Source organism: Drosophila subpulchrella, chromosome 3L, assembly GCF_014743375.2.
Source record: "Drosophila subpulchrella strain 33 F10 #4 breed RU33 chromosome 3L, RU_Dsub_v1.1 Primary Assembly, whole genome shotgun sequence".
In the NCBI taxonomy this organism is placed as follows: domain Eukaryota; kingdom Metazoa; phylum Arthropoda; class Insecta; order Diptera; family Drosophilidae; genus Drosophila; species Drosophila subpulchrella.
In genome coordinates, this window is record NC_050612.1 from 15,692,400 (window position 1) to 15,718,501 (window position 26,102).

Genomic DNA, 26,102 nt, shown 5'->3' on the forward strand with positions numbered 1-26,102 from the left:
CGCAATTGCGCAGCAAGTGAGAAAAAAGTTACGGGGTCTAGAGGAGTTTTAGAGGCTGGGGGACTCCGGCTGGAACCAGGACGAAAATAGATTTATGGCCGCCAGTCGCGACGAAGACTTCGGCGGTTTTTAAGAATCGCTCGCTCAGGGTGAGGCCATGGGTATGGGTATACCACTCTAAAGCCGGCTGATCCACTGCGATTTGCTGGGCCATCACTTGGGGACACTTCCTTTGTGCCCGCTCCTTTCTTCTCTCTTATTAATTGCCGTGATTAAAGTCGACGCAAGATGTCTTTAGCACATGTCACACTTGGCAGAAGGCCTTTTCTTTCCCGGGTCCAAAGCTCCGCCATGATGGTGATGCATGGCTATGGCCCATTCTGACCTTACCACTCAAATTGCATTTCCATGTTGGCGCCAGACAAAGCCCACCCCTTCGTTTCCACATTTCCCTATACCCACCCCTAGATCCCAGACCAATTTTCTTTGTCTTCAGTGCGTGGGCTGCAAGTTGTAGAGTGTGAAAATGCCACAAGAAGTGCGAAAAATCGAGCAATAAAGGCAGGGACAGGATGGCACTAAACAGATTAGTTGGAGGTGGGGTGGCCTTATAAATAAACCCATTACAATCCCCGCCCAACTGTAAAGATCTTTTGTGAAACATCAAAATCCAATTCGAACCAGAACCAACAGACCGTCGCTCGGCATAAATCATATCGAATATATAGAAAATACGTTAGCACCCAATACATCCGAAGACCACGACCAAAGAAAAAACCACCCAAAAGGGGCGACATTAAGTTCATTACGCCTGAAAAGTCGAAAACGAAAAGTGGATGAAGCGAAAGAAAGCGGGAGAAGCGACGACAACACCTGTGAGAAATCCGTTTTGGGGCTTTCAAAGGCCAAAGATGGTGGGGAAATGGCAGGGAGTGGAAAGTTCTGGGGGAAGATGGGGAGGTGGTACAGGTGAGCCAGTCTATTTTGGACGTCCGCAACAAGTACGCAAGCGAGGAAAATGCCAAATTGCATACGACTGCGTCACTCCCCGAGAAGAGCAATAATCAGCGGGAGAAGAATCTGAAAAAGAACAAGAAGACGGGGGAGCCGGCTACAGAAGAAACTGCCCAACCACGAAGCGAGAGAGTCCCCACTCTCTCCAACGCTCTTTCTAGGCAAATCAGCATGGGGGCAGGGCAAAAACACACTGACACATGGGGCAAATTCTAACAGCCGAGGTCACAAGAGTAGAAAAAGTCTGTTTAAAACAAATGGTAAGCGATACAAAAAAAATCCAAAGAAAGTGAGATGTTAACTATACTAACTCACCAACTTCTAAACACGGGGTGTTTTAAATCTTGATAAATTTACTTAGACTGACTAAAATTAAAAAAAAGAAAAGAGCTTCACAGGGACACATACATATTATGGTACCAAAGATTAAATATACTGTATAAATGGGTTTAATGGTACTAGCCTCAAATTATATAGAAAAAAGTATACTTCGTGAAAATATATTATTATATGTTTTTGACAGATTGTTCCTATTATAATTACCCCCTCTGTTTTGCACCGAGTGTGTGAGGTTTTTGACACTGACTGCGGATCGTTAGAAGAATTCTGCGCAGTGGTCCTGCCAGCAGGAGCATCGCCACCTCGAGAACAGTTTTCCCTTTCGGAAAATGCAGGCAAAAAATCGAGAGGGGGAGCAGAGAGCGGTAGCCATAATGAAAACATTATTTTCGATTTATTTTTAAACCGCGCACACTTGTTCCTCCGTCGCAGTCGCTGCCGGCGTCGCTGCCTGCGTCGTGGTTCGTTCTCGGAGTTATGTTCGATCCGATCCCGATCCTCGGGAAGAGCGGCCAACAGCTGCTGGCTGTCGTCCACGTCCACGTCCACGTCGACCTCCTTCCCCTCCACCACCATTCCCGCCGGCGGTTCGTTCCGTGGCTGTTGCTCTGCGTTAGCTTCGTCACCTCCTCGACGTGGATGCGGATGTACACGGAGAGAAATTAAGGGGTACAATACCAAATTCCAATCAACATATATTGGGACATTGATCGAGTCAAGATTATCCAGTCAGCAAATGTTAGGAGGTCTTGGTTAATTAAACATAAAATTATATCTTGTAAAACATTATTTCAGTCCTAGATCGTCCGTACTAGAAATACCCCTAATATATATGGATCTCATCTAACTTCATTATATAGGAACTACTATTTTCTGAAATATCTTGAATTAGTTCTATTAAAATCATTTTTAAAATTTTTATAATACCTACAATTTTGTTTTTTTAATAAATACATATGTATGGATAATTCCTTGGTTTCAGTGTAATTTACGGCAGCAGAAACGTAGGAGAGGTAGTGAGAGGAGCGGAGACCGTGAGGTAGACGCCGCCGGAGGCAGAAGAATCGAATCGGCAGCGGCGGCCGCAAGATGTAAAAACTGTAAGTGGTCTGGCGAAGAACGCTCAGTTCTTCCTGGGATCTCGCTGCGTGCGCTCGCCTTTACGGATGCGCATTCCGTCCGTGAAACTAATTAATCGGTTTGACGCCTATCGAGGATCATTAGCGATCGCGAACCCCGAAAATCAGCAGTACACCCATTACCACCGTATTATCCGCATGCGAACTCTTGGCGGGTGATGAAATTAGTGTCACTTGTTCTCTGTGTGTGATATATTATTGATTTATCATCGGCTACTGAATCATCCGTCTATATACGGGATAGAGCGACGAGGGTGGTGCGTTTACCCAAAACTATTCGAACTGCGTGGGGTGAGTTGGCAAAAACACGTGAATGAAAGTGGTGAGGAAAAGTGAAAGTAAATCATGCGGGCTTTCCGCCCAAGTTTAAGTGTTTCACTTTTCCATTTTCCCACCTTTTCTACCTTTTCGATTACACAATAGAACACACACCTCGGTCGTGCATAACTATTTGCCCAGGAACCGAAACCAGATCGAAGAAAATCTGCTTGGCAAATTGGGCCAAAAGATTCGCGTGACTGCAAATGAGCGGCGTTTTCCGATCCCCATTCCGGACCCCCCTTATAGAGCACCCTCAGCCAGAAAGAACCGCACTTGTTAAATTAATATTATTATTTCTTTTGATATTTTGACATTTACGTGAGCAATGTTTGCATTGGCAATGAGCTTCTGAGAACGGGAAATAGTGGCCGGGAATGTATAGTATAGAATAGTATCTTCCCGTATGGCTGTATGTGTATGTAGGTGTGGCCATTGTCTCGCGGTGGTAAATGCGTAGATACTCACCCCAATTTAGGCGCATAAAATAACAGATATATCTGATCAATCTTGCGGTTCGGCTGCTAATTACCTGGCGTGATTTACAGGTGAAGCCTGCTCCTTTGTGTCCTTTACCGTCCAAATGTTTATGGCCCCGGATCTGTAAACAAACCATCGGGATTGGGAACGGGAACGGGAACTGCAGTTGAGGCAACGATTGATGAGGGCCTGCGTTGTGGGGTAAACAAAAACGTATGCCCAAATCCAAACATTTCAATCGAAGCGCAGTGGGGTGGAATGGGTATTATCTGGTATACATGGTGTATATGGTGTATGGCATTGACTCTGGACTGGGAAACAACAAGAGGTTGAGGCTGGCGCTCTGTACTTTTTGTTTATTGTGCATTCGCATTTTCAAGTTTGAACTAAAATGTAAACTATGCAAGGGATCACTGCCTACTGCCCCTTGGGATCAGATCAGAACAGATCAGGGCAGGTATTTATAGATGCCCGGGAGCGAAAGAAAGACGCATGTTAAGGCCACCGAAGCCACCTCTGTTGCCCGTCAGCACTTCTCTTGGCTTCTGTGTACATTAACAGGACTTTGAACTCTTCCCTGGTCCAGAAATACGGACCCGGGCCATACCAATACCAGCTATACGGCCGGAGATCAGAGAGTGGAGAGTGGAGAGTGGAGACCATGCAATTGGCGCAGATTTGCGCCGGCAGGGAAATGAAAATGGCAGGCGAAAAGTTAAATTTTTACCCGTCCCGCGGTCCATTGTTCGGTGCATATGGAATGCCCAAGATACGGCTGGGGGCACAAAAATGATTCATCCGATTGGGGGGAGTCTAAGCAGCTTAAATACACTGGGAAAAATAAAAGGCCTGTGAATCTTTAAATGAGTAAATATTTTTTAAATAATTGTTGATTCTCTTAATTTGGTTTTAGTATGTCAAAGAAAAAGATACCTCAGATAATTAAAGTAATTATTTATTTATGATGATACTCATACTCAATGCTGTTTATGCTTGAATACACTTGCACCATAGTATGGATCCCATTGAAGAAGTTCTTAGAGAGGTTCCCAATATTTTTCATTAGACTTCAAGGCATATATCGACGATCCCTACCCACCTTCTCGCTGTCATCTGCGATTACCGATCGCAATCGCACGGGGCCGCGGAATAATTAATTAACGGCCTGTCACAGAAACATGCGACATTTCGTATGCCCCAAGCGATTCTGACATCGGAAATATGGCGCAGACATTTCTTTTGGGGGGAGGTATACGCAAATACAAATGAGGGGTATATGGGGACTTATAGAGGAGGCAGGATAGAGGCTGTCCACCGATCACTTGTCAGCTGTTTTTCCCCGCCGAATTCTCAGACGCATATTGTTCTTTTGTCTCTGACTTGAAGCATTTCGTGTTCGATGGAAAATGGGTATTGAAAATGACGTGATTAGGTGGAAAATGGCATACATTTGAGTGCTATATTTAAATGTATACGGCAACCACCTGGGAACAGGGCCTCAGGTGGTGGGGCATATAAATAAATGGGCCGCAAATTGCCAAGACACAAATTATGGATGTCTGGCGGCATTTCGCTCACACCCACTCAAAGAAAAAAGGGGGAAGAGGCGGGAAAATAATTATTTCATGGAAACCCACTTTCGAACACCTTCGGCCACCTTGGCAGCAAGAAGAATTCCGCTTAATTGCCGCAAAAACATTTTGATGTACTGCTCCCCGAGGAGAAGACGATGGGAATTGGCAGCTAAAGAGGAGCAACAGGTTGCTGATTTCGTTGGCGGGGGCGGATGGCAGATGTTTAGCTAGGGTATTTCGGGGGAGATTTTCACCCACATTTCCCTCAGAACCGAAATAAAATATATGTAAATCACGCGGCTGGCCTCAGGCAAAACACAGAGAACGCTAGAGAAACAAACAAAACGGAAAGCAAGAGCAAATTTCGAACCCAAAACAGCCGCCGCAGTATTGCACATGACCTCCTCAAGAGTGGAAAAACCGCTTGGATCCACCGATCTTAATCCCTCCCCAGATTCTTCAATGAGTTTGGTTATTCAGACCATTTTTTTGGGGGCAGAAAAATAAAGGAGAAAACTTTCCCATGATAAACAAACGATCGAGAGCAATGAGGCATGTATAAAATTTGATGGCGCTTCACAGGAAAAAATTCATAATAAAGTGATAATGAAAAAACCAAAATAAATTAAGTCACATAAATAACATTTTAAGATGAAAATATTTTCTTAAATTGATTCCTTGAATTCTATCTAAATAATTCAAGCACCGATTAATTATATTTACTTAATAATGTTCAAAACTTTGTCAAATGCCAAGGTTCCAAAGACATTGGTATCATTAATCTCTGTGTATCCCGAGTACAGTAAACTCTCACAGTTGGAGAATTCACCTATATAGCAGACCAAAAACCCACCTGACTTTCGGATGCGCCAATTATGTGCGAGATTAATCAATGCCAAGACAACATGAACAAATTAAGCGCACTCATTTCGACATCAATTTATTTGACCACGCAAAGAGGCGAAGATGGCGGGCACCACGAGACCCACCAGATTCACCAGCAAATCAGCACCACCGAACCACAAACAGAAGCCAACAAGTGCCAGAATCCGAGTCAGAATCGGAATCAGAATGCAATATGCAGTATGCAATGACGTTAATCATACGCCCCGTGGGCTCTGCTCACCCTCAACCATGTGCGATAATTCCCATTCGGCAATGATGATGATGCAGACGACTTTGGCTCACATCGCATACTCTGAGTGTGGCCTCTCGACTCTGTCCTTAATTATAAATTGATGCATTTTCAAATAAACAAACAAGAATTATGGCGTAGGAAAGATCTACGATAGGTGGGATGATAGATGGCAGCGATCGCACTATGGCAATGCGTTCCCAAGGGGGCTTTTCATTTCGAAAAATTCGATTATTGGTGAATTTTTGTGCATTTTCAGAGACATAATGAACCACTAATTTGAAAAGGAAAGCTAAAAGATTTCCAATTAGTGGGGTAGCTATTTGATATGATTCCTTCACACCACATTAAGAACTATAAAATGGGGCTGGATTGTAAAATCTGTATAGATTGATTTTTAATATGGTGATAGTTAAGATGTAAATTAAATCCAAAGCGATATATACCTGAAGTGCTGCGGAATATTTTGAATTTCCCGTATACATATATTTATAGGTAAACTTTGACGACGGTGTGGTCTATTTTAGCTAGGTAATGACGCACCAAGTGCGCATTAAGCAGGTTTCTACAATAATATTTGGGATTTCGTCATGCCGTTTTCATCATAGAAATTCCCCCATGTCTTGCAGGCATTTCACCACCTCTGCAAACACAATGACGAAGGACCAGCAGGCCACGCCCATTCCCGAGGAGCTGTACAATCTCACCCAGCTGGCGGAGGTCACTCTGGCGGCGGGTCCCTTAATTACAGCCGAGGCGAAGCCAGCACCCATTGGTGGTGCCAGTCTGTATGCCTCCTCGGATGATGAGTCCAACTATTACAGCCACAAGGTGTTCGATCGCAGGAAATCGCGCCGCTGCACCATCTCCGACTCGAATTCCTGCACCAGCAGCAGTTCCAGTTCCACATCCAGTCTGCAATCCACGGAGGACCACCACCTGGGACTCCAGGGGCATTCGGCAGAGCACCACCATGCGGAGCAGGGCGAGATCCTCAACACCACTTCGCTGCTGGAGGACGAGCACATCTGCCCAGAGTGCGGCAAGAAATATTCCACATCCTCCAATTTAGCTCGTCATAGACAAACCCACAGGTAAATGTTAGGATAAATAATTTGTGCGATTCTCTGCTATATATACTTTTCTGATACCATTAACATTCTGAAATATTGACTTGTCTCACTGGACATATTAAAATGTATGGTTCCTTCTGTGGAATTTAATAGATGAATCAACAATCTATGCTTCTTAAAAATTTCGTAGAATTACTATGTATAATTTTATATTATTAGAATATAGTTAGTTAAATATTATTTTGAAATGTGTTAAAACTAGATTTCTATTCCCATCAGGTCGATCATGGACAAGAAGGCGCGTCATTGTCCCTATTGCGAGAAGGTGTACGTTTCGATGCCCGCGTACTCGATGCATGTGAGGACCCACAACCAGGGCTGCGAGTGCCCCACCTGCGGCAAGTGCTTCTCGAGACCCTGGCTCCTCCAGGGCCATATCCGCACCCACACCGGCGAGAAGCCCTTCAAGTGCAGCGTATGCGAGAAGGCCTTCGCCGACAAGAGCAACCTGCGTGCCCACATCCAAACGCACTCGAACACCAAGCCACATACCTGCGCCCGTTGCGGCAAGGCCTTTGCCCTCAAGTCATACTTGTACAAGCACGAGGAGTCCTCCTGCATGAAGAACCGTGCTGGGGTCTCGGGATCTGGCACGGGCATGGGCTCAACCTCCAGTAACCGACCTCACACATCGCCCAAGAGGCAGCAGTTGGAGGTGGGCAGCGGTTCCAGTTTGGCATTGGGTCCTGGATCACCTGCTACTGTGGTGAGTTACCAAATCTGTGCTTTTAAGCCTTAATATAAGAAAACTCAAAGCGCGAATTCTTTAGTATCACGTGTTTTTAACATTTCTGGCTTATTTGTTTACATATTTATATTTATTATCTTTCTTTTTTCTTTTAGTGTGCTGCTCCTGATTCGGCGAAATCCACTCTGGCCAACAAGCTGCTGCAGAAGGAAAAGGAGCGTAGACAGGCGGCCCTGGCTTTCCAGGGATATCCAACTGGACCAGAAGTAGCTCCTTACAGCCAGGTTGCAGCTGCCTTGGAGGAGATTGAGAAGTTCAAGCGGATCAACGTAATCCAGCCCACGGTGCTGCCCCATAGGATACCAAGCCTCTACCATGACCTACCCACCCTGCCCTTGTCCATGGCCTATCACTTTCAGCCCCAGAACACGGCCACACAAGGGGTGGGGACCATGACCATCAGCAATTCCACGCAGGAACAGCCCGTTGACTTTTCGCCCAAGAACAACTTTACACACTCGGCTAAGACGAGCCCCTTCGAGCTGACTGGGAACTACGCCATGGTGGCGTAGGAGATCATCGCCCAGGACACCAAGCAAAAGACAGCGGAGAGAGCAAGAGCACTACCTACACCAATTCGAGGAGACCCTTTTTTTGAAAACCCACAAAAACTAAAACCAAATCCAACCAAAGCCCACCCCGAAAACCAGGACCTTTTCTTACTGTAGTCAACGAATATGTGATAAAAATGCAAAAGAGCTAAAGTACCATTAGAGAGTAGACGATTCCAGAAAGCTTATCGAACAGAAGAGTTCTCTCTTCTCTTCTCCAAAAAGAAACCCAAAAGAGACGGGGTTATATACACAGTAGATATTTATAGAGAGACAAGGTTGGATCGATCCCCGATTGATCGTTTGATCTTCACTTAGTTGTAATAAGAGACTTCTTAGAGACTTGCCAAGAACAGCGACAAAAAACCAATGTAACCAGTATTTTTTTATAGCACATACATACGATCATCGATCAAAGAGCGAGAGATAGAGATATAGCATCCCAAATACGATCGAACAACGCAGCAAAGCTACAAACTTTACACATAGTCATCTAGCATTATGATTTTACAAAGAACTAGGCATAACCAAAGATATTTCTGAATCTGAAAAACACACTTACTAACCCCCATTAATCACTTTGCATTAAGGCATCGATCGACTTCCTGCTTCCGGCACGGAAATCGGTCCAAAACGAGAGAATTTCTAGTCTTTATCTTTAAATTCAGCGCACATTTGGCGAAAGAACACATTTGTGCGTGGCGTTATTTTAAGCACTTTACGGCCGCATGTGGTGCAATAATTGACATAACTGTAACACTAATTAGCGTCTACCACATACACACTATCACTATCATGTAGAAATCTGTATATTTTAATTTTATTTCGTATCGTTTCGGAAAGATGGCCTATTTTATTGTAGCACTTACCATCTAGTTATCGAGAGACAGACACCCACTGCATTTCGTAAGCTCCGACTCGACCTACAGCTAATCGCACCAAAGATATTTCGATTTAGATGCAGACGCATACTACCTTTATATACTCGTACTTACCATATACACCAAAAGATATATATATATATATATACGTATACGTAGCTCTTAAACTGTATTATAGATTTGCACTTTAATTTGAATTAAATGAGAGATCCATAGATCCCACAAAAAATAAAAATCGATATTGTTTTTACTTGGAACTTGAAAGGAAACTCACAGACAGACCCAATTTAAGGTTCTGAAAAAATCAGCCACCACTTATAAGTTGTTTTTTAGAACATTTTATTACATTTTAGCTGCCAAAGCGGTGGAAAAAAGATTCGAAAATAACATATTCGACGACTGGAAATTTTGGAGTGCCATCAGTGTGAGGCTTACTAATCTGATGACCGTAATTACGAGTTTAATTGTGGGAGCCAAAGAACGAGAAACGGAAAACGTAGAACAGAAAAAACAAAATGGTTGAGGTGCGGTTAGGATTTCTTCTTTGGGGAATCGCTTTCACGAAGGCCGAAGCCCAGGCCCAATCGCGAAGCCGAGGTGCCCGCAGATCCCTGGGAGAAGGGAGTGACCACTTTGAGGACCGGCTGGTCCTTGATGTCGCCCACTGTTTCCACAGGGGTCTTTCGCTTGCCCCCGCAACGTACGACCAGATCCTCGTAGCTCTTGTTGTGCAGCAGGCACACTAGGATCACGGTCATATTATCGCCACCCAGACCGTTCGTGTGGCCATCCGGAGCCAGGCAGTTGTTCATCAGCTCCTCGCAAATGGTCTCCGGTTCGAGGCCATCGCCAATGCGCCTGCGCACAAACTGGCCTACCTCCGAACTGGTCATCACATCCCAAATGCCATCGCAGGCGAGGAGCACGAACTCCCAGTCCTCGGTAATGTCTCGGACCTCCACATCGGGATTGGCCGTCACAATCTGCTCCTCGGGACCCTTATGCGCGTTCTTCTTGTAGATGAAGTCGCCGAGGGCGCGGGAAAGGGCCAGATTGCCATTTACCCGATTGAACTCCACCCAACCGCCGCCGGCCAGGATGCGCTTGGTTTCCGCCTCATCGTTGGGCTTGTGGTCCACGGACAGGGCATGAACCATACCGGAAACACAGGCTATGGCCCGCGAATCGCCCGCATTGGCGCAGTACAGGCGCCGCTCGCGAATGAGCACCACCACGGCAGTGGATCCTGCACTCTGCTCGCCAAAGGATCCGTTGTGCAGCATCTCGCGATCGAAGTCGAGAAAGGCCCTCTTCAAGGCCATCTCCACGCCATTGTCCCTGTACTCCGGCCTCTTGGTCACGAACTTGTGCAGATGTTTGCCCGCAAACTTGGCCACCGCCGCTCCACCATGCCCATCGTAGACGGCGAAGAAGGCCGCCTGTGGATCCTCCGGCAGGGCCAGAATATGGGTGTGGGCATCCTCCATCTCCACGCGCCATCCCTGCATGCAACTGGATCCCACACGGTATGCAGCATTCCCACAGCAGGCCGAATCCTTCGTGGTCACCGGTTCCGACAGCGTCTGGCCCATAATGAACCTAAGGAACGAGTAAGCCATCGCCCAAGCAACTTCCCCGGATACTCACTCTGGTGTCTCTATATTGGTCACTGTGTCTCAAGATCCCTGCTGGGCTCGGCTTAGCTTGCAGTCCTCTTCTTTAGCTACAGGAGTAAATAAGTCTAGTCTGTCTGGGATCGCCCAAACGGTGTTTTGGAATTTAGACGTCTGACTTGGCAGGGCCTTCTTTGCTTTGGTTGATGATTGATGGGTGATGATTATTTGACAAGACTTCTATATACCTTTAAACCAGTTAGTCACACTCCCTTTTTTAATAAAATTCAGTTTTCGATTTCATTTTTAAATTTTTTGTTTTGTATTTGTTATTTGTTGTCGTTTTTTGTTTCACTTTCTTTTTTCTTCTTTTCTTTTGTTTGTTTTTTTTTTATAATTTTGTTTACTTTGATAGCGTTTGTTTTCATATACACAAATACATTTAAGTATATAATGGTACACGCATATCGCGCTTATTAAATCTTGATCATTTCATATATAGACATTTATTTGTAATTGTTTGTTGTGGCTGTAGATTACTACACGTTTATCCTTTTAGGCATATGTACGAGAGTATGTAATAATCATAATTTATCTGTGAGTTGGTGTATCTGCCTCATTTCTCTATCTGTATCTTTATCTGCCTGTGTGTGAGTTTCACAATTCTTAATTATTTCATTTTGTATATATTCTCTTTAAAGTGTAAAGACACTAAATTTCACAATGTTCGATTTCTCTACCTCCAAGGGCTACAGAGAGACATCCCCTGGGCCCCAAAGTTCCCGAAGATATGGGTCTCTGGAGGGGTGTCCAAGCCAGAACTAGCCGAAAATCATTTGGGGGGACTAAAGTTGGTTAGTCGTGTGGCGTGTGTGTGTGTGTGTGTGTCTGAGTATGTAAATAAATTACGAAAATGTTTGGGCTTATTTGTATCATGTATGTATATAATTTCTATATCGATATAGACGTATTATAAAATCTCTAAACAGCCATAAAAGTCAAAAGTTCTTAATCATATCTATCAATTATCTAGACGCGTTTACACTGCCACTAAGTTGACGTAACTTGAGTTAATCTGTATCATTATCGTTATATTTATCTGTATTTCTTACTTAATTGCTGCCTAACTCTCGTGAAATCGGAACTCGATTGTTATAGGTTTATCTGTTGGTTAGGGAGGGAACTCTATACATAAATACAAACGTTGCGGCTCATTGTTTCGTTTAGTTTGATTGGATTTGGATTTGGTTTTGCTTCGGTTTGGTCTCGAGACTTTCAATTCAATTTTATTTACTATGGCTACGATTACTTGTTATTGATAAATTAGCTGGCCTCCTTATCTGCTTGGGGCCCCTCAAAAAGGTACGCATATCCGATTAAGACAGAAAGATATACTTATTACTTCGCGTATATATATTTTGATTCGCATCTAACGCTAGTATCGATAGCTTATCAAGTACAATGCTAAATGTATCGGTGTGCTTGGTTTTTGATATAAGTTTGAATTTCATTTCCGTTTCTTTCGCTTTCGATTTCCTTAATCCTAAATAAGAGAGGACACCAAGTAAAAACATTCAGTACACATTCATAGAGATACTAGTAGAATACAAAAAAGTCGATTGAGTACGTTTAGAATTTGATGTGGTTGAGTGTTGGTGAATATTTAATGATGTGATGTTGGGTCGACTTTGACTAATCAAGTGTAGGTTAATTTTTTGTAGTGTTGCTGAGTTGAGTGTTGGTGAATACTTAATAAGGTGTTGGTGAACTTGTTGTAAGCGTTGGTAAGTTATTAATATTTTTTTTAGTTTTTTCCAAAAAGCTTTAAAATGTATGAGTAGTTGGTAAATTCATGAGTAGTTGTGTTGCAGTGTTGGTGAAACCTAGTAAGGTTGTTTATCAGTGTTGGTATAAGTGTTGGTGAGTTGATTTTGACATCTAGAAGCTTGGTTGGTGAGTTGACTTTGACGACAGGACGGGTCAAGGTCAAATCTCTTCGTTGGCGATCGAAAACATTAATATGTTGCGGGTTGCGTTCTTGGGACAGGAGCTTCTGGTTCCACTTTACCCGGCAATTCGTTGTTGTCTAACCCATGGATCCCTTAATCAAATCTGAGGTCGGGGATTCGTAATCGTGCTACTAGGTACTAGGGGAGTCAAGGTCGTACATATGAATATGACTTGGTGCCCACGCAAAACAAACCCTATATCTATATCCTAGTGGTGTGTTGAGTGATTCAGTGTGTTGATGAGTGGGGTGTGCGCGCACTTTGATTATCCGTCTTTGGTTTACTTCCCTTTACTTCGTAATCGAATGCAAAGCCTGGCCTCTAATCGTTCCTTTCGCTAAACATATCTATATCTGTATATGGATATCGTAGTCTCTACTCGAGTTCGTATATAAAAATATTTAAATTCTTTAATCTGAAACGCGCAATCACCCAAAGTGCGAATTGCCTCCGCTATAAGTACATCTATGTTTCGTATATGTCATATATAAAAAGCAAATCCCATAAAAGTGCTCTCTGATCTATTAAAACATATATTGTTTCGATTACGTTTTCATCACCCAATGACTCCGTTTCGCTCTGGCGTTTACAATTTATCGCTTGTGTTGAAATCAGCAAAAAGGTACGATCATTTTAAATTCAATATCTTTACCGTTAGCTGTATATGTCTTAGCGTGTATAATGTCTATGAGTATGATCTCAGCTCTAGCTGCTATTTATCATATTTCGTGTATATATATAACGTATATTTTTGTCTGTTGTTTGGTTTTTCTTTAGGTAGGAAATATGCTAGTCTTATAAATTTCGTACATCAACATTTCGGTTATCGTTAATATCTCTCCTCTTGCATAGGAAATAATTTCTTAGTTTATAAAATATATCCGCATATATGTTCATAGATTAAACTGTGGTAATCTGTGTGTATTAAAAACATCTAATGTCGATCCGAACCACAAATTGTTTAAGAGAGTTTTAGAAAGTTCTTCAAGTGAAGGAAACACGAAGAGTATATCATAATCGTAATTAAGTTACTGGTAGCCTACTAAGTCGGTATTATCCGCATCCGTATCATTATGCTATCATTAATTTGAGAGGGCCCCTGCTAATTGTTTGGATCTCGCTCCAGCTGTCCCAAGTGCGTGTTTCAGTTGTTCAGGTCCAGCTCAAACGAAAGAAATCTAATTATGGACGGGTTCTTATCAATCTTGTTTGTCAACTTCGCTATTCTCCCTCTAGCCCTATCTGATCAATGCAGATTGGTTTGAAATTTCTAATTCCGGTTCCGGTTCGGCTTCGGTTTCGCTTGCTCTGTTTTGGTAAATGCAAAAAAAAATATCTTAACTTTCCGGTAAAAGCTCATCAATTGTTGGTCAATCAAACAACTTCGTGGGGATGGTTCAATGTTCAAAGTTCAAAGTTCGAGGGGCGTGGCGGGGCGGGGTGTGGCGTGCGAAATCAATCTATAATCTGCAGAAACCTGGTTGGTCTTTAACTAAATCTAAATCAGCTGAAGCTAGCCTCTTTTTTTTGGGGAACTACTTGGTGCTCCCCTAACCCTAAAATTAAATTGTTCGCACAATTGCTTTGACTGGCTAATCGTTATCGATATTATTGCACAATAACTACGATTATTATTAAGTTTTTTCACTAATCGTTTAAACTTAAAAATTATTTACTCCTTTGTAATTTGGTGGGATATATGTTGTATTTGTTGTTGTTCATCATCATCATCTCCGTTTGTTTTTGATTAATTTGTCTTAAAAGCACTAAGAAATAAAATTAAAAACCAAAGAACTAAAGAAAAACGAAAATTACTATATCTGTTTATATATATTTACGATTTTTGTATTTTGTAGGACATAAGTAAATATAAGCATATATAATTCTGGTAATAGTAAGCAATATATATGGTATATGTTGTGGCTATGTTCCATTATTAAACAAAGTTAAGCAAAGAAACAAAGTAAATTAAAAGTAAATTTAAATGGTTAAAATAGTAAAGTAAAGGCAATTCATCCTCAATATGATTAAACAAGTACATATGAAATATTGTAGTAAACACCGATTAGCAATTAACGCTTTATAGTATCGTATATCATCATATTTTTGTCGGAAATCGAGAGGACGACGAGTACAAATATTAAGGCTACACAGTTAAAACATTTCTCATTTAAATATATACGTATATTAGAGTTTTTGTGTGGATCTCTCCGTTTTTCACCACCTCAGAATCCCTCTTAATTACAAATCCTCCAACAGTGGGCCACAAAAGTCTGCGAACGACCGAGGCCCAGCTGCCTGCTTGTTGAGTGTGAGTTTGTTTAATATAAGTTTAATTTGTTTGTTTTCTCTTTAAATATAAATGTAATTTGTTGTTTGTTAATATAAATTTAATTTGTCGTTTAATATAAATTTAATTTGTTTGTTTGTTGTTTTCATAAGTCTATTAACGTTTCGTTTTTGTTACATTTAAAGCGTTCTTGATTTGTTTTCTTGTTTTTCCCGTTTTTGCTTTCTTTTTGATGCTCCTAAACATTGAGTAGAAAGTGAAGAAAAGTTCGTCTGCCCTCGCAGATATTTAGCATATACGTTTATAATATAAGTTTGCACACTGAGTGAGTGCAGGACAAGAAACACAAATCGGAAACACAGATCGCAACTTTCCGCTGACATGCTAAACGTTCACACAGCTGTTTTTTATTCAATATCCATGCCTATTTGACTATATACTTTAGTTGAATGGTCCATAAAATTTCTATAAAAAAAGAACTTGTTGAATACATCTATGTCTATTATCTAGATAAGTTTCTCTCGACTTTAAACAAGTATCTTAAATCTGCCGAGCTGTTGTTTCTTTTTTTTCTTTTCGTTTATTGTTTATTACAATTACAATTGTTAGCTGCTGGTTGCCGTTATTGTTTATACACAAAATATATCCATAATATAAATGTACTCGAACCACGTCTAGATCTAGTTCACTATATGTTCTGTTTGTATTTACTCGTATATATTCACAACACTAACGTTTCTTAAATACGCCTATGAATGCTACTTGCTTCATCCTTTTCCTACTACAAAAATTGTTATTTTTCGGTTGTTAAAAAGTTATTTACTTGGTTAAAAAAACGGTTTGTTGTCGTGCTAACGCTATTTGAATCCTGCACACTAATTAGTTAACATATAGATGCATATTCCGTATCCGTATCGCAAATGGTTAATTATAATTTTAGGTAATTTCTATTCGCCGATGACGACGACTGACAAAAAACGTTCGCGCATTTATCTCTGCTTCTCGCTTGTTAAAAACTACATCACAATAATTATATGCTAGATATATATCCCTTTCGTCGGAGTTAATTCATCCCGATCCCGAAGTCGCCTACTGTACACAGCTGAACTAGGAAGGGGCCGAGGATGGTTAAATTAATTTCTGTTTTGTATCAGTATGTATTTCTTTATCATGGTGTAAGCATCCATATGGAGACACCATTTACTCAGCCTCCCCATTTTAGGTTCGGGCAGAGCATATGGTCTCCCTATACGTTCCTTACTCCATGCTTATATAGGAAGTGCCATCCTCCAAGGGCCAATTCCCCATTTTCTCACTTGAGACCACTGAGGAATCGGCCGCGAGAGAATGAAAAATTAGTTGCTGCTCGGTTATTTTATACGCGACAAGTTAAGTTTAATTCTAACTACGAAATACTTTAGGAAACCTATTTAACAAGATTTAGTTTATACTTTATATATAGGATTTATAGTGGGCGTTTTAAAGTAAGCCAGGTTTGTACATATCAAAATTGCATTCTATATATTACAGTTTTCTCTCGGGGAAAAAGCCTAAAACGAGGGGTTGTTGTAGTGAGGGGGAAACTCTAAAAGCCTAAACTGCTAGATTGCTTCTTCTTTTTGTTTGGTTTTGTACTTTAGTAAACTTTCTCATGCGCTTTCCTAGTCGAAAGAATAACTAAAACGCAGATCTTGTTTGGGACACAGACGGGTTAAAAACGAAATGTGAAATCTAAAAATTATATCAATAACTTGCGCTGATCAGTAGTCAGTTTTAAAATCGGCTTTTAGTTGGGCTCCGGCTATTTGTAGTATCGATACATATATATGCGTATTATGTACACTGGTTCCTATAATTATTTGTTGTTGCTCGTTAAACATAATTTAGAATTGTTATCTGTTAATTGTTAATCGTATTTGTAATTCTTTTCGCGGCTATTCCTATGAGTGAGTTACGAGTGTGTAAAAAACGTTCGCCATTTGATCCTCCTTCTCCCGATCTATCCACTATATCTATGAGCTATGTAATTGTTATGTTCTCTTTGTTGATATCTCCTAGGGTTATCTATTTTATTTGCTTTTTGTTTGCTAGTAAGGTTTTTGCGGTATTCAATTTGTTGTGGTTCTCTATTAACCTCGTCTAACTCTACTTCTGCATCATAATCATAATCATAATCTACATCGTCCAACGTCATTTCAATTTGTTTTGTTGCTTGTTTGTGTAAAAGGCAAATTGCATAACAATGTTGTTTATTTGTTTTTCTAGTTGCTGTTGCTGTTGCTGCTGCTGCTGCTGTTAAGTTTTCGTTTTCGATTTTCTGAGGTACTTGCTAGGGAATTTCGAAGCTTTCTCTTAATGGCTCGCTGGCCTAATGTTGCATGTTCTGGTTGATATATAGTATTCATAATAATAGTGTTACATATGCATGTATATAATATATAAGTGGATTATAGAGAATATTATGTGGAAGTTATCAATAAAATACACACAACACACAATAATAAAACGCTTTCGTTTCGAAGAAAAACATCTCCCGATATGCCAATAGTTTGCATATTTCGAGGATATAGAAGCTATAGCTGTGGTGTGTGTGGGTGTGGGTGTGGCGTTGTGCTAAGTACCACAACTAGCAAAAAGTTAGCCTGAGCACTGTACACCCAGCTGCGTGTAGGAGTGCTTTACATTTATATTTAATATTATTTAAAAAAATAATAAAAATTAATAGTAGCAGAAATGAGGTCCTGCGGGATCTCGAAAATAACTAACTGAGAACTGGCGACGAGGTTGGGGACTTGGACTTGGATTTTGATTTGGCCTAATGTTGCCGGCGTGCTTTACGTATTGCTCCTGTGTCTGAGGATGTTGCTGCTGCTTCTGCTGCTGCGGCGGCGGGATCGTCGTTGCCCGCCTGCAGCATGGTGTTGTTGTGAATGATGGTCTGCTGCATGAGCAGCATGAACCACCAGCATTGGGACAGCTGCAATTGCTGTTGCTGTTGCTGCAACTCTTGGCTCTGCTCCGGATGGTCAACTGCCTCGCCCGAGGCCACAAAAGATCTGCGAATAGAACAAGGATGCACGGTCATTAGCTTTATGTTTTCGATTGGACGGAGAAGTCTGAATTCGGCTCGGCATCCCGGCATTTTCGACTCACTCGAGCGTTGAATCATTCGATCGGGCTCTAGCTCAAGATCATAACAACAGTGGTGGTTGGTGATGGTGTGCGGTGTGTGGTTGGGTGGTTCTTGGTTGTTGGTTCTGGGTGGATGCACATCCTCGTCCCGCGTCTCTCCTCATTGCCCCTTTCCCCGTCAACTCCCTTCGTCGGCCTACTCAGCCCCATACCATATGTTGGTGGGCGCGAAGTGCGCCGCGTGTTTGCTGGCGGCTACCTGGGCAGGACTGAGCGGTCCAAATTGGCTGTATTGGGTGGGTATCTGGATGTGAGCCGGCAGCGGGTGCGATGGTATCACCTGGGTAGAAACAATATACATTGACATGGTATTCCAAGGGCAATTCAAAGGTAAACCTACCTGACGACTGGAGCTGTTGTGGGCCGGAGGTGGGGCCACCACTGCCCGATTGGCGTAGGCGTAACTGGGCGCCGCCTGCGACACAAACACCGTGGGCCTGCGGTAAATGTCGCCCTGCGCATAAATATCCGGCTGCAACAAAGCGGCCGCCGCCGTCGAGGATGGCGATCCGCCCAGCGGTGTTCCGGCTTGGTGATGATGATGACCATGACTGTGGTGATGTGGATGCGGGGCCACCGTCGACGGCGGTGGCTGCGTCGATCCTGGTAATCCCACGCTGCCCGGAGGCGGCTGCGACGGCTGGCGGTAGACCTGGGGAGGACCCCACGATGGAGGACCCACGCTGGCCGCCGCAGCTGCAGCTGCAGCAGCCGCTGCTGCAGCCGCCGCGCTGATCGACGAGGATGAGGAGGTGGAGCTGCTCTTGGAGTGGGCCAGAGGTGGAGCCACCGATGGGGCCACATAGCTGATTGGCGCCACCGAGGGGGCCTCTCGCTTTGGATGGGCCAGCGGCAGAACGGCGACTCCTCCTCCCGAAGAAGTGGGTGCCCAGGAGGAGCGTTTCGTGTCCAACTGCTGGGGCGGAGCACCTAATGAAGAACGAAAGAAGTTGTATTCAAATCTTTTTAAAGAAGCTATGTAAGCTAGCTAATTACCTGAATACTCCGGATAGAACTCGGCCGGCTCCTGCTTGGTGGGAATGTGCGGCAAGCTTGCGGAGGACGACGGCTGGCTGGGCACCTGCGGCTGGTAGCCACACTCGCTCTGGGCCATGGCCAGGATGCGCTTCTTCTGCGACTGCCCGGGCTCGTACTTAATGGTGGGCTGCGGCTGTGGGGGCAACACCTGCTGCGGTGGTGGCTGCGGCTGGTACTGCTGCTGTTGGTGCTGCGGCGGAGGTGCAGGTTGCTGCTGATGCTGGTGGTGGTGCTTGGGACTTCCCACGGCGGCTGCGGCGGCGGCATGATGACGACGGCGGGCGTCCTCCGGATCGTGGTCACCTACGGTTACGCATGGAATTACTAGCTGGACGTGCGATGGCTTATGGCGACTGAGATGCGTCTGAGATTGGGAGGAGCTGGGGCAGAGGACAGGGGCACCAAACTGAACGGAGGAGGAGGACATGGCAGAGGTGGAGGAGGCGGGGGCTGGGGCTTGGGCGGGATGATGGGGGTGATGCTGATGGTGACTGGAAGTGGAAGCAGACGTGGAGGAGGACGTGGACGTGGCTTGGTAATGAGGATGCGTCGCCGGCTGAGAATGAGTCGGAGGCTGCGACTGAAGCTGAAGCTGATGCTGAAGCTGCGATCCCGCTCCCGTTCCTATTCCACTTCCACTTGCTGGCTGATGAGGCGGATTCAGATGATGAGACGGATTCAGATGATGAGGGTGGTGGTGGTGGTGACTACTGCTACTGTGGCTACTGTTACTGCTATGGCTACTGCTATGCTGGCTACCCTTGCCGCTGTTGCCTCCCAGTTGGTTCTGGTTCTGATTCGGATTCGGATTCTGATTCTGGGCATTACCATAATTGATCTGCTGCTGTTGCTGCTGGGGATGTGGATGCGGTTGCTGGTGGGCACTGCTCCGGCTACAGGAGGAGCTGGGCGCGTGCTGCAGCAGGCTGTTGCTCGTCTGCGACTGGGCATGTGCCCGCTGCTTTAACACCGGCACCTGGGATCCGCCACCCTCACCGCCCTCGTCCTCGCTGTCGGAGATCGTGATCACAGCCGTGGGCGAGGGTGTGTCGTGGATGGTGATCGTAGGCTGTTTCACGTGCTGCGAATGCTGCGGATTCTGTGGATGCGCCTGCTGGCCATGCGGATGCTGCTGGTGGGCATGTGCCGGTGGCTGTTGGTACACCACTGCTCCTCCGGCTCCTCCATTTGCGTTGCAGTTGCTCACAATGTGGTGACCCGAGGATGTGCTGTAGGGCTGGGCATGGGCGACGGGTACATGATGGTGGTGCGAGCTCGACGAGCTGCCGTTCACAATGTCTGGGGAGAGGGAATATAGCACATTAGTGGACATCCTGCTTAGTTCCCATAGATATTTCGATTTTGTTTCGTTTCAAATCGAAATATGTATGGCCTGGGATAATCTGATTTTCCATTTGCACTCACTGCTAGCGGAGGCAGCCGAGGAGGCCACCACCGATCCCGCACTGGCGCTGTAGCCACCGCCATTTCCGTAGTTGCAGTTGTGGTGCGTGTGGTACTGCGGCGAAACGTGGGCGGTGCGCTGGTACCGCTGCTGGTGGGGCGGCGAGCTCTCCTTCACCCGCTTCTTCACCGGTGACAACTGCTGATGCTCCTTCTTCTCGTGGCGCGGCACGCGGTAAGAGTTGCCCTTGCTAAGGAATAAGAAAATCAGTAATCAGGATGGGCCTTTCCAATGGCTGGTTAAGAAATACTCACGCTATATGATGAGCCGGCGACTCCTTCTTGAGATCGTTGCGTGGCAAGTTGAGGTGGTGCTTGGGATAGATCTCCTCCACATTGAAAAGAGGCGTCGAGTCGACGATGAGCGAGTGGGCGGGCGCCTGCTGGGGCCACGAGGGCACCAGTGCCATCTGTCTACCAGTCTGCGGCCAGGCAACTCCGCTGGCCTGCACCCGATTCGTAAGGAGCATCCTCTGGCCAGAGGTTGGCTCCACCATGGAAACCGGAACGGGTACATTCACGTACTGCTGCGGCGGCACCTGCAACGGCGGCTGCATGGTCGCACTGCCCACCACCACATGCTTAGTGGGACTGGGCATCGTCTGGTAAGAGGGCGGGCAGAGGATGTTCGAGACCAGCTGGTGCTGGAAGCTATCCGTACGCGCCTGCGGATACTGCCGGGCCACACTGCGTCCGTTGTAGATCTGATAGAGTCCCTCGTAGGCCAGAGGGCGGCCATCGCGCACCAGACGCTGCACCTGGCTGGTCAACTGGTTGTTGATCGTGAACGTCATGTTCTCCGTGCTCGAGGGCACGAAATTGGTCACCAAGGTCGACGCGGGCTGGACTCTGTAGGGGATGGGGGTAGACGGTTATTATACGGCAAGGATTCCCTGGCTATCCCCTTGACTTACGTGTGGAAATCGCCTCGGCGACACACCTCCATCATCTGCACAGAGGCCTTAACATTGTTGCAGTAAACATAGTCCACCAGATGGGTCAGCCGCGTAAACGAGTGGCTCAACGCCTCTGCGGGAGTGAGTCGTCGCTCCTGATCGATGGTCAGCATGCGCTTCAGCAGATCGATAAACTCCCGCCTGTCCGTCTTCTCGGCCAGCAACTGACCTCCCTCCAGATCGGTAGGCACATTCACCTGCCCAATGTCGTCGAGACAATTGAAGATGTACTTGCGCGCCTCCTTGCTCTTGGTGTTCGTCTCCGCCTCGTGCTCCTCGGTGGTCTTCAGCCGCCAGAAGGGATACGTGGAGTCCACGTCGCGGTAGAAGAACTTTGATGTCTTCGAGGCGCTGTTCAGCATGTGCTCTGTGGGCAGTCCCTGCGTCTGTGAGATGTAGCGGATTTGGTCGAACTCCGAGCTGCCCGGGTAGAGCGGCCAGCCGAGGAAGAGCTCCGCCACCACACAGCCCAGCGACCACATGTCGATCGCCTCGCAGAAGGGCAGACCCAGGATGATCTCGGGGGCACGATAGTACCGCGACTGCAAGTACGTGTTGCACACCGTTTTGCTCACGTGGGAGGCACTGCCAAAGTCGATCACCTTGACGCGATAGGGCTGACGCACTGGGTCCACCAGCATGATGTTCTCGGGCTTCAGGTCGGCATGGATCAGACCCAGTTGCTTCAGCTTCAACAGGGCAGTCAATACCTGGGGAACAGGACATGGGATTAGTCCGAGTTATAATGGCTTGTATATTAGTAAAGAGCTCACCTGCTCCAGAATGGGCCTTATGTACTTGAGGGGCAGCGGCGAGAACTTGTTCTGCTTGAGGAAATCGTACAGGTTCTGCTCCAGCATCTCAAAGACCAGGCAGGTGTGGTTCTTGTGCTGGAAGCACTCAAAGGCCCGCACAAAGTTGAACTCGTCGGCATTCTCCTGGCTCAAGCGCGAAAGGATCGAGACCTCGATCTGGCCTTGTCGCGCATACGAAGGATGGTTCTTCAGGATCTTGATGGCCACGATCTCGGAGGTGCCGCGCTTCCAGCACTTGACCACCTGGCCAAAGGTGCCGCGCCCCAAGAACTCCAGGACCTAAAAAGGGGAAGGGAGTTAAGATCTAAAGGTATACAGTATATAGACCAGAACCCACCTCATATTCCGCTGATAGGGAGTAGAGCACCTCGTGCTGCACCAGCTGGTAGTCGCCATCCGCCCCACTGCTTGACCTCTTGCTGGGGGGCTGCGTGTTGGCATGACCCCCCGAGGTGGCGACCTTTGTGTGCGCCGTCTTGAGGCTGCTGATGGGCCCGGTTCCGTTTGATCCCGATCCTGATCCTGCTTCTGCTCCCGATCCTCCAGATCCTCCTGCTCCCCCTGCTGCTGATGACGAGTCCTGCTGCACTGGCGGGCCGTGGCTGGAATTGTATGAGTCCACGCAGCCGCAATCACAGTCTAAAAGAGTCACAAGAAAACACACAAATTAGTTAATGGTCTATTAGCCATCTTCAAAAGGTAAGCCTATTTACTACCTCTCCTAAGTAATCTTCTTATGACCACGGAGATCATTGTTCTCTGTTTTCAATATTCTTCCGCTTCTTTGTCAAGCAAAAATTTCCCGTTGCCACCTTTCTCGGTTTCAGGCAATTTCGCTACCTCGCAATCTTGTCGTTGAAATGCAACTGAACGCAGTCCCAGTCCCACCTTTTTATTCCGCACAGACCCACTCATATAAGGCATATACAGCATATAGAATCTGTATCTGTGCACTCATCAGCATTTGCGACTTGTCAACGCCCCCAACAAAGCGGCAAAGAAAATGCCGAAAAAAGGAAAACATAATGAAAATTGGCCAACAATAATAAAGATGACTAAGTGAATGGGTGGACAGGGACTGGAGGTGGAGACATAGGCGTCGGGGAAGCGAAGACATCGCCCAGACAATGAGGAAGTTGTGTGGCTAAAATGTATTTTCTAGAGGTTGAGAGTCGCTTCAATGGAACCAACATCATTTGTCTCACTTGTTTGGATTTTATAATCGTCCAGTTATTAACTAGAGATATTTTTTTAAATACCAATTGAAGAGCTCCTTAGGATTAATAGACCTTTCCCCTTTAAAAGCGATGCCTAGCCTTAACATCATTAGGGCCAACACATGTCGAGTTCCTTCTCCCAATCAACCAACATCTGGAGACCCATCCATCCACTTTGGTTGACTTCCCCGTAGTTAGGCAACTAAAAATAGAAGCAGTTAAGTAGCCCGACCCTATAACTAGCTCCCAACCTTGGTTGCTACTTCTTCACGTATTCACATAACTTAATTAATTTACGTCAAAGGACATTTGATATGAATGGGAGCAAAGGGCACAAAAATAGCGAAAGGCAACGGTGAAGATTGCCGAACCCACGCACCCTCGGTCAATTATATATATATGCTAGGGAACGAGCGGTTTCCTGGGTTTCCTAAAAGAAGGGTCACGTGGGCGTGGTCAGCCTGGAGATGGAGGTATTGGACATTGGCGAGGAGTGAAAGGCAATCAAAGCTGAAATTAAGGACACACGCGATGAAAACGGAGACGTACGGTGGAAAAATTTATGGCACAAACTTGGGGCGACTGGCAGAAGTAAACGAAATGAAAACTAAATGCAATAAATTATGCAAAATGGAGCAAAGAGAAAAAAAAGTTGAACTCCAAGTTAAAAACCGAAATTGAAATGGAAAGGCAAGCAGCCAATGGAGGTCACCGCGAAGGCGAAAAGTCGGCGGCGGAGGCAGCGAAGGTCAAATCGAAGGTTGCCCAGTTTCCAAGCCTTTTCCAAGCCCGCCCACAAATTCGATTCTCTGCTAGAAAAGTCTGCTTCTGGCAAGGACTTCTTGCACAACGCTCACGTGGCAACAGGAATAGCTGCATCATCATCCTGCCACCAGCAACAAGTTATGTGAAAACACTCGGAGAAAATATTTGAATTCAGTAAGTCTTATTTGAAGGTTTTAAAAATTATAAAAAAAAGTTTGATATTGTCATCAAGCCTGCAATAAGTGCTTTAAATTCCCTTATAAATCTGCCTATAAGTATGCAACAAAATATTTTTAAAGAGACGATATATTTTTTACTGCCTACTTCTGGACACCTTTACAAGGCATTTTGATACTAGTGATTTATGTGCGGTTTATTCAATATATAAATATATATAATAATAACCAAAAGCCAAAATTAATCAAATAATTAATGATTATTTTTGTTTTTATTAGCTCCTGGTTAAGATAATATAGTTAATAGTGTTGTAGACACATTTTCTTGTAAAGCATTTAAAGTATTCCACAATTTTTTTTACCCAGTGCACATCCAGTACAAAAGTTTGCCAGTGCTTTGACATCATTTGTCCCTCGGGTTACACAACGTTGCAATTGCAGCGCCACAAAAAAGGCAGAAAAATATAATAAAACCGATTTTGTTTACGCAAATCTCAGCGGCAGTAGCTGAAAATCAGAGATGCGGAGACGGAGGAGATGCAGCCACATCGGAGGCAAAGTTGCAACGTGACGCAGTTTTAGCAAACAAAACGTATCTGCGCTGCCTGCGGTTTCTATTCGTATTTGCGTTTTAGTTTTCCCCCCAAACCCTGCGTTTTTGCAATTTCTGTGTCTGTTGCATAAAAGATTCAGCCAACTGTAAATGGGGTGGTATAGAAGGCGGAGGAGGTGGGGGAAGAGGAGTGCATGAACCCAAAAATGGGCGTCGTATCGAATGATTTGCGGGGCGTTTGCCCGATGTAACCGATCAACTCTCAGAGGTCCAAAATCGAATTCTATTCGCTTTGCCAGCTTTATTCAAACAAAAATGTTGGGTCTTTGAGTTCGCTGATATCGTTGAATCGAATGGGTATTCAAAGTGCTTGAACAGTGGTTCTACTGTCTCACAGGTTTAATTGAAAATGTAAAGAAGCGAAAACATTAAAAACAAACCTTCGTCAACTAAGCGTTATCGGCTTAATAAGGTTAATTAAAATATTTCCATTTAAATTTCTGAAGGTTTGTCAAAAAAAACTATGGTTGTTTAATTTCTATTGGATTTACAATATATCTTCAAGAACTGAGTGCATGGTGACGTTAGGAATACAAAACATTTTCGGTTATTACACTGAAGTAGTTTCCTCATGGAAGTGACTTTTGAATTGCCAAGCATCTCTGGGGACTAATTGAAAAGTTTCCCCATTAAAGCGTGAAA

At 44.8% G+C, this 26,102-nt stretch overlaps 3 protein-coding genes across 5 annotated transcripts in view; 1 reads left to right on the plus strand and 2 right to left on the minus strand.

The window, feature by feature from the left end:
* The first annotated feature begins 2,497 nt into the window (after positions 1-2,497).
* On the plus strand, positions 2,498-9,540 carry LOC119554893 (transcriptional repressor scratch 1). The gene is made up of 4 exons (XM_037865995.1): positions 2,498-2,783; positions 6,629-7,093; positions 7,352-7,838; positions 7,976-9,540. Exons 2-4 carry the CDS (start codon positions 6,654-6,656, stop codon positions 8,390-8,392), a joined length of 1,344 nt encoding a protein of 447 aa, XP_037721923.1. The 5' UTR covers positions 2,498-2,783; positions 6,629-6,653; the 3' UTR covers positions 8,393-9,540.
* Positions 9,541-9,630: 90 nt separating this feature from the next.
* LOC119555182 (probable protein phosphatase 2C T23F11.1) lies at positions 9,631-11,129 on the minus strand. The gene is made up of 2 exons (XM_037866434.1): positions 10,960-11,129; positions 9,631-10,910 (listed from the first exon to the last, which is right to left on the minus strand). Exon 2 carries the CDS (start codon positions 10,902-10,904, stop codon positions 9,843-9,845), a length of 1,062 nt encoding a protein of 353 aa, XP_037722362.1. The 5' UTR covers positions 10,905-10,910; positions 10,960-11,129; the 3' UTR covers positions 9,631-9,842.
* A 3,624-nt stretch (positions 11,130-14,753) lies between these two features.
* The window catches only part of LOC119555181 (homeodomain-interacting protein kinase 2), a 41,446-nt gene continuing 30,097 nt past the window's right edge, over positions 14,754-26,102 (minus strand). For all 3 annotated transcript variants that reach the window (XM_037866431.1, XM_037866432.1, XM_037866433.1), the window contains 10 exons: positions 23,027-23,328; positions 22,648-22,968; positions 21,833-22,584; positions 21,174-21,767; positions 20,880-21,109; positions 20,283-20,753; positions 19,413-19,757; positions 18,757-19,346; positions 18,378-18,696; positions 14,754-18,280 (listed from right to left, as the gene is read on the minus strand). In XM_037866431.1, the coding sequence (XP_037722359.1) occupies positions 18,553-18,696; positions 18,757-19,346; positions 19,413-19,757; positions 20,283-20,753; positions 20,880-21,109; positions 21,174-21,767; positions 21,833-22,584; positions 22,648-22,968; positions 23,027-23,328 (3,749 nt within the window). In that variant the 3' untranslated portion in view covers positions 14,754-18,280; positions 18,378-18,552. The remainder of the gene's footprint in view (positions 18,281-18,377; positions 18,697-18,756; positions 19,347-19,412; positions 19,758-20,282; positions 20,754-20,879; positions 21,110-21,173; positions 21,768-21,832; positions 22,585-22,647; positions 22,969-23,026; positions 23,329-26,102) is intronic.

Excerpts from the sequence above, each read along its gene's own strand:
- LOC119554893 (XM_037865995.1), top strand. The coding sequence starts at position 6,654 with ATGACGAAGGACCAGCAGGCCACGCCCATTCCCGAGGAGCTGTACAAT. Across the intron at positions 7,094-7,351 it reads CGTCATAGACAAACCCACAG|GTCGATCATGGACAAGAAGG; the intron begins GTAAATGTTAGG and ends TATTCCCATCAG. Across the intron at positions 7,839-7,975 it reads CTGGATCACCTGCTACTGTG|TGTGCTGCTCCTGATTCGGC; the intron begins GTGAGTTACCAA and ends TTTTTCTTTTAG.
- LOC119555182 (XM_037866434.1), bottom strand. The coding sequence starts at position 10,904 with ATGGGCCAGACGCTGTCGGAACCGGTGACCACGAAGGATTCGGCCTGC.